Source organism: Syzygium oleosum, unplaced genomic scaffold, assembly GCF_021117445.2.
Source record: "Syzygium oleosum isolate NSW1041296 unplaced genomic scaffold, Sole_v2.1 Sole_v2.01, whole genome shotgun sequence".
In the NCBI taxonomy this organism is placed as follows: domain Eukaryota; kingdom Viridiplantae; phylum Streptophyta; class Magnoliopsida; order Myrtales; family Myrtaceae; genus Syzygium; species Syzygium oleosum.
In genome coordinates, this window is record NW_026607485.1 from 20,660,057 (window position 1) to 20,667,713 (window position 7,657).

General features: G+C 46.0%; 1 protein-coding gene across 1 annotated transcript; it reads left to right on the plus strand.

Annotated features, from left to right (window-relative positions):
- The first annotated feature begins 543 nt into the window (after positions 1-543).
- LOC130137968 (uncharacterized) lies at positions 544-2,162 on the plus strand. The gene has a single exon (XM_056310724.1). It carries the CDS (start codon positions 580-582, stop codon positions 1,072-1,074), a length of 495 nt encoding a protein of 164 aa, XP_056166699.1. The 5' UTR covers positions 544-579; the 3' UTR covers positions 1,075-2,162.
- Positions 2,163-7,657: the final 5,495 nt, after the last annotated feature.

Consider the following 7,657-nt stretch of genomic DNA (forward strand, 5'->3'; position numbering starts at 1 on the left):
TCCGAGATCCGCCGCCCACCCCCGACCGGCGGCGGCCACCGATTTCTGGATCCGACTTCCTGTAGTTTTTGGCCCCCTCTCTCTCTCTCTCTCTCGTGTCGTCCTGCCCCTCTTCCTCCTTAATCGATTTGTTATAAATTTATTTTTATTTTATCCGTTTTTTCTTTTGTCCTTTGAAGGTTTTTGGCCTCCCCCCCGATTCCTAAGTCTCTCTTTTTCTCCATTTCTTTTCTTCGACTTTATTCCCGTCTTTTCTTTCTCCCCCTTTCTTTTTAATTATCATCATTAATAATTTAAAATTTTTCTTTTCTTTGTTTTTTATTTATTTATTTGGGTTTTAACGTGCGCCACCATCGGTGGGGCCCCTCCCTCGTGTCGTTTTTTTTTTAAAAGAGAGAAGAAGGAAAGAAAAAAAAAAAAACCACCCCCCTCCCGTTGTGGACGTTTTCTGGCTTCTCCAGATTAGACTGATTTGACGCTTTTACCCTAAATATCGGGCGTCCGGAAATTACCCATTTCGCCCCCCCCACCCGGTTGTTGCCCCCCGCGTCGACGTGGCGTGCGCGCGGGGCGGGGGAGATGAGCTACCACCCCCGTAGGATCTTGCCACCTGGCGAGTCGAGGAAGCGCAAGGAGAGGGAGTCGTTTTACGGCGCTGCCCCCGGCGGCACCGTCGCCAAAACGACGACGACGCCGAGGCCGCTCCTCGCCCCCCGACCGGCTCCGGCCCCGGCACCGGCCCGAGCCGCCGGGAAGGCGAAGCCGGCCGCGGAGAAGGGCGGCGGCGACAACCGGCTCCTGGCCGGCTACATGGCTCACGAGTTCCTGACGAAGGGGACGCTGCTCGGGCAGGGGTTCGACCCGGCGCGGTTCGAGGCGGCGGCGCCGGCGCCCCCCGGGAAGCCGGCCGAGCCGAAGAGGGCGAAGCAGGCGGGAGCCGAGCCGAGCGGGGGCGCCGCCGAGGAGGAGCACGCGAGCTACGCCGACGTGGCGGGCATCTTGAAGTCAGACGGGGCCCACATCCCGGGGATTGTTAATCCTACGCAGCTCGCAAGGTGGATCCACCAGACGTGAGGGGGCCCCGCTCGGACCACGTGGCGGGTCCTCATTGGCCGCGGCGGCGGGCGGAGGTTTTGAGGAAAGAGGAGATCAGAGAAGAGCGGGGAAAAACCGACGTCGAGAGGTGGTGAGTTCCTGTCCCCTCCCGAAGCCAAGTCGAAAGCACAAAGGCGCTCCTTCTCTCTCCTCCCTCCCCCTCTCTCTCTCTCTCTCTAGATCTTTCTCTCTCTCTCTCTGCAACGTAGCGTTGCTACATGCAAGTCATTGTACAAAGGTACGTACTTTTTTGTGTCAGGTAGATTCGGAAAGTTCGGAGGTTGGCTGTTTTCGAACGCTTTTTCTTTTCCGCTAGATATCCAAACTGTTGCGTGTCTGTTGGATGCAATGTATAGAGGTAGAGCCTCGGACGACGTGCTGTTGTGGTTTCTCGTCGGGCTGTCTGGATTCTGGGATTGTCTGCCGCATGCATGTCTTTAGATTTTGTCTGTTCTTCGTCGGGTTCTTGGTCGTTTTCCCGTCGACCCGACCAAATCAAGAAACTATAAAATTGCTATGAAAACGCTTGGCTTCGACTAGAAAGTAACGAAATGCGTGATGCTTGGCTGTCCGTTCTGCGCTGTGAAAGTCATCTAAGATATCCGTGGGTCATTCTTCTTCGTGTGGATCGTGTGTATCGACGAGGGTCGATGCGTACTGCGTGCCTGGGAGAGCAGACGGGGAGCGTGTTGCGTTTTGCGGCACTTCAGTTGTGTATTTTGCATCTTGCATGTCTGTATTTGGGTTTCGAGTTCTTGGGACGAGAGTGAAGAATAACATGCGTCCTACGTGAAAGTGAACTTGGGTAGGTGAGAGGGATCGGAGTGGTGGTTCCTGGTTTTCAGATACCATCGTGTGCGTTTCTTGGTGGGAATAGGATCGAGTGAATTTCTGGAACTGAGTAATGCAGGCAAACATAGGGTGTGTGGATCCATTGTAGGAGGAGAAGACTCATGTGATCATAGTTCAAGAGATTGTGTATTGGGGTTTAGGCTTGATCTCACCAAAAAAAGCACCAGTGACAGATCTTTTCATGTTTTGTTCAATGTGATCAATCTTTTCTGGCGGATCAAGTGCGTTGCATGATTGGAGCGTTTTCCGCATGATATCATTCTTTAACATGATATCGGAGCCGGAGCTATCCGCGACCTTCTTTCGGCGTCCGAATCTTTTGTTTTCCATTGATTTCAATGTGATCAATCTTTAGCACGGTGGATATTGTCGCCGTCGCCTAACGTGTCGGAATCTACGTACTCGATGCGTTAAGGTTCTACACTTAAAATTGATAACTATACATTCTCCGATAGTGTTGGACTGGTGAAAATTGTGGGTAGTTGAATTTCCGGATGAAAGAGCAAAGGGCATTGAAATTGCAGGGTTCAAAACTTTAAAATATGAAATAAATGAATGGTTGAAATTGGGTTTTTATGATTATCATGTTGACTTCTTCATTAGCAGTATTTTAGAAATCAAATTGTCAAATTTTGTTTGGTAATGCTTTTGGGGCGTTCAGTGTTAGGGATTCATCTATAGAACATACGAATATACATGGTTGTATTACTACATGTGAATGAGATGCACTCTCTCACTTCGTTTCATTTTACCATTTGGGAAGATTCATCTAAAAACTCTCTCTTGTATAGCTTAAATTTAGAATTTCACGGAGAAATTAAATATTACAAAACGCACCGACTAATAAAAGTTGTCTCCCATCCTCTTCCTTTCACAATCATGTAGAAATTCTTGAGAGTCATCAGCCGGTTATTCCCGGCGTTTCTTTGATCTGTTGAGCGAGAGCCTTTCCACACCGGACTTCTGGGTCACTTTGACCGGTCTGATAAGTTGACTTTTGACTTGCGAAATATATATCTACGTATGTTGTCATTCTAGATAGCTCAAATGGGGTTGACTTGGAAAAAAAAAAAAACATTGATCAAATGAAAACAGAAGAAAGAAAGGCAGCTCAACCTAGGAAATTTTTCCAAATTACTCTTGGAGGGTCACGCTAGTCGCCTACTCTAGGATGACAATTTTACGCGCCTCGACGTATACTCACGCTGCCTGCCCTCAATAGGACAGCCAGTGAATCTCACACCTTATGCTAATGAATCTGTGGGAAATCCACATACCTATGGGTTGGGGAGGAGGTACACAAGTGCGTGCTACACGGAGCATGGACCGAGGACGAGGGATCTCTAATAATGACGGGGCGGGCACGGGGGATGCAACTCCCACATCCGCCCTGCCTCGGCCCGTTGCCACTCCTAATATGCTCGATCGATCACGAAGTAAGGAACTTAGAGAGCCTTTTTTTTTTATTTTTATGGGTGGAAAATGATATAGTACAAGATAGGGTTAGTGGAAAATTAGGTTGACAAGAGAACATGATCCTTCCGGGGCATCTTAAACATCGCCCGTGAAAGTAGGTCCGCAGACGTTGAAGTTTCTTGACATGATCGAGACAAAGGCTCAAAGTTTTCTTGTTCGGTGGGGTTCTTAAAGAACGCAAGTTGGCTTAGGAACGAGAGAGAGAGATCATGAATCATAACTCCGAGTCATTAAGAGGGGGTTCAACTTGGTTAACATGAAATTGTGCGTTTGTTTGACGGAGAATGAAAAACTTGGCATGCATTTCCGTAAAAATGATCGCTTATATCGCTTACAGTAATGAATGAACAAAAAATATTTTCATTGTAAATTGTTATCGATAGTAAGACATTTTTCATCGACTAATTATTTCAAGTAACACAAGTGATCATTTTTAGAAAAGTTTCCAAATAATTCATTTTCTGCGAAACTAACGAAGCTCAAAGGGAACAAATATTTCCAAAGAGTAGTTCAATCAGACCCCGAGTCCGTGACTTGATTAAACACACGCCATCCTAGAAGACGAAAAAGACGGAGCCCACGGTCACATTTCTTTTCCGGCTAAGTAACGGGTAACCTTTCCACTGGTAAGTAAGAGTCCGATTTCCTTTCGTCTGGAAAATCACCTTGGTAAATCATCGTTTTCACCAACTGGTCAAATAATCTATTAGTAGCAGTAAACTAGTAATACTAGTCTGCCTACTTCTACCCCAATAATGCAAAGATAGCCGGTTTGGCAACTATTTGGGCTACTTTTGGAAGTGTATAGCCGTGCCCCATGTCACATAATGGTCGTAGACCTCTACGTATTCTACGCTCCAACGGGAATTGCATCCAAAGTTAATTTGTTCTCAATTGATTTTCAGACTTTCTCGATGACTTTTTCCACTTGGTATTAATTCGGGAACGGATTTCTGGTCAGCTTGTGCAGCGTCTGCTATCTCGTGTAGAGAAATTTCACGACTTTTGGCACGCTGACGGTGCATGCAGTAAGAGGCTTGACAACACTGAATCTTTTGATTTCGGTGGGAGAATTACCTAAAAAGTCATTAACCTATTATACGATTGTCAATTCAATCACAGACTTTCTAATTAAGCCAATATAATCCATAATATTATGATGATTTTTTCAATATAGTCAATCCGACCAATTTAGGTCGGGACAATTTAACGTGTGGAGATTTAATAAGCATTGACCATCTTACATTACATGACGGGTGCTAACGTGGATCATCGACCATCATTAAAATAAACAACAGCAAAACCAAAACCCTAAACCACGTCAGTTCCCTTCTTGGGTCGTTCGAAGGCCCCAGAGCGATTTTGACGATTTTTCCGATATAGTCAATCCGACCAATTTAGGTCGGAAAATTTTAACGTGTAGAGATTTAATAAGCATTGACCATCTTACATTACATGACGGGTGCTAACGTGGATCATCGGCCGTCATTAAAACAAACATCAGCAAAACCAAAACCCTAAACCACGTCACTTCCCTTCTTTCGTCGTTCCCTGAAGGCCCCAAACCGATCTCGTCCGAATCATGTATAAACCCTAAGTTTGATCAACAGGAGGAAATTTTTCCCTCAAATTCGATCCCTTCTTGCCATTTCCCTCACGTAAAATTCTTCGACTTTTTGATGAACATTGAAACCCAGATCTCGGTTTGGGATTTTTAAGCCTACCCTGTTCTTCAGCTTGTCTCTGCTTCATCCTAAGAGCTCTTCCTCTCTCTCTCTCTCTCTCTCTCTCTCTGTGTCTCGCAGTGGGAAGCTCGGCCAATGGAGAATCTCAAGAATCTCCACAAGCACATCGCCGAACTCCTTGCTCACCTTCCTCTCCATGCAGGATCGAATTCTCAAGAATCTTCTTCTCGACCACGGTTTTGATCCTGCACGACGGCGTCCTGCCGAGGAACTGAGCCTCGATGGCGTCGACGCACTTCAAGGCCATGTAGAAGTTGCCATAGGAGAAGGTGGAGATCGGCCCTGGAGCAGAGAGATCCACGAGGCCGACGCAGGAGCCGGCGGTGAGGTTGATGTTGACGGAGATGTTGCCAGCCTCGAGGCAGGCATCGAGGGAGTTGAGGAGAGGGAGAGCGACGGACTGGAGGGGCGGAGTTGGAGCGGGAGAGGGCGGACGCGAGGGGGACCGACGTGGGAAATGGGGTGGTCGTAGGTCGCCGACGGCGAGGATGGGAGTCCTGGTAGTGGGCCTTGTGGACGTTCCTCGATCTTGGAGGCTGTTGGGCTTGCCGATGGAGAAGGCCTTGCGGATGAAGGGGCCGAGGTCCTCAGTCTTTTTGCAGGTGGCGGAGGATAGGACGAGCTGATCCCGCTTGTCGTCGGCGGAGTTTCCGCCATCTGCGGCGGCGGTGGGGACCACCGTGAGCCGTGGCTTGGTGGCAGGTTGCATCTTCTGCGTCAACACGGTGTCCGAGAACACACACTCTCTCTCTCTCTCTTCTGTGGAGAAAAATTCCAAATCCAGATCTGCGTTTACCCAGTTAAAGAATAAAAGAAAGAAAAAAGAAAGAAAAAAGAATAATTAATTCAAAAAATATTCTGAAAAATGACATTGTTTGAGCCGAAATGATCACGTTAGATCGCCGATTGTGGCACGTAGGGCGGCCGGCAATAACTTAACCATCACATCAGCAATTTCTGGCCAATTTAGTGTAGGAATATACTAGTCAAATGTGAAAATTTATAATTAAATTGACATTCGTATAATAGGCTTCAAATTTTTTTGGGTAAGTTTCTCGATTCCAATAGACCGACTAAGCAACTACGACTCAAAATATTCTGCACATAACATATGTAATGCCTTTATAGAAACACCAATATGGAGTAGTTGTGCTAATCGCCTCGCCTACCCTTAACGATGTTATCGCCCACAATGAAAACAATTTATCCATAATTGTAGGACGATATCTAGATGACACGCGGTGCATTGGGAGCATGTGTTAATATACGAGGCCATATGCAAGAGTATTATTATAATTCTTAGCCTCAATTTATTTAACGGAAAATGTGATATTTCTGAAAAATATTTTCCAGAAAAATAACAATATTTTCGATATTTAGCTCAAACCTAAAATGAACTAGAGAAAATATTCTGTCGTTTGGTATGGAAAATTTGATTTGATTTTGTTAGAGTAGAATTATTTTTATTTTCTAGGTTTTATTCCTTTTTACATATATAAGGGCATTATGGTCATATACAATTCATATTTAATATAAATATATCGTGATGGGTGTAGGGTTTCTGTTACACACAGAAACCAAGAGCCCCTTTCTTGGATTTTACAATCTCTTTCTTTCTCTCTTCTTCTCCTCTCTTTTTCTTCTCTCTTCCTTCTTTTCTCTCGTTATTTTTCTGCGGGTTCTCTAATCAGCTTAGTAACAGATTTTCGTAAATAGACATATGCTATTCGGACGCTAGTAACTTATACATGAGTAGCCAGGGAACCAAGTACGGGCACTAGAGTCTTGGGTCCGGCTCAATGGACCCCAAACAGGGCGCTAGGGATTAGGGCACGGGCAATTGGGTCCTGTGCCCGGCCTCGATGGACACGGGCATGGCCTTCATGGACTTCGGCATAGCCTTTATGGACTTGGGTGCCAGGGTGTTGAGCATAGGCATCGAGGCTTCGGGCCCAGCCTCAGTGGACCCGGGTGCGAGCACCATGAATCCGGGCATCGGCACCGGGGTCATGGGCCCGGTCTCGATGGACCTGGGCTCGAGCGTCGGAGACCTAGTCCTGGATGCCAGGGATTCGAAAACTAGCGTTGGGGTTTCCATGTTCAAGCATAGAGTTTCGGGTCAAGCGTTGATACCCGGTTATATAATTGGAAAATGATTTCCAATTTTTAAAGAGAAAATCATTTCCCGAATTTAAGCATGAATTTTCCAATTACTCATTTTTCTAAGCGAACCAAATACCAAAAATCGAGGAAATTTTTTTTTCGAAAGATATTTTCTGCCAAAACAGAGCCTTAATTACAATGAATGAGAGGGGCTTGTGTTATCGAGGGCCCTGGCATCGACCTCTTGATGCTATATTTATAAAATCTCTTATAAACTTCTGCATCTCATTGCCCCTAAATGGACATTGCAAAAGCTTTTATCTCGCCCCCCTAGCTTTATGTTTCTATATTTGGCGCTGGCTATTCTTGAATCTGACTTATTTACT

What these genes read in the sequence shown, in the direction of transcription:
- LOC130137968 (XM_056310724.1), top strand. Translation starts at nt 580, where the DNA reads ATGAGCTACCACCCCCGTAGGATCTTGCCACCTGGCGAGTCGAGGAAG.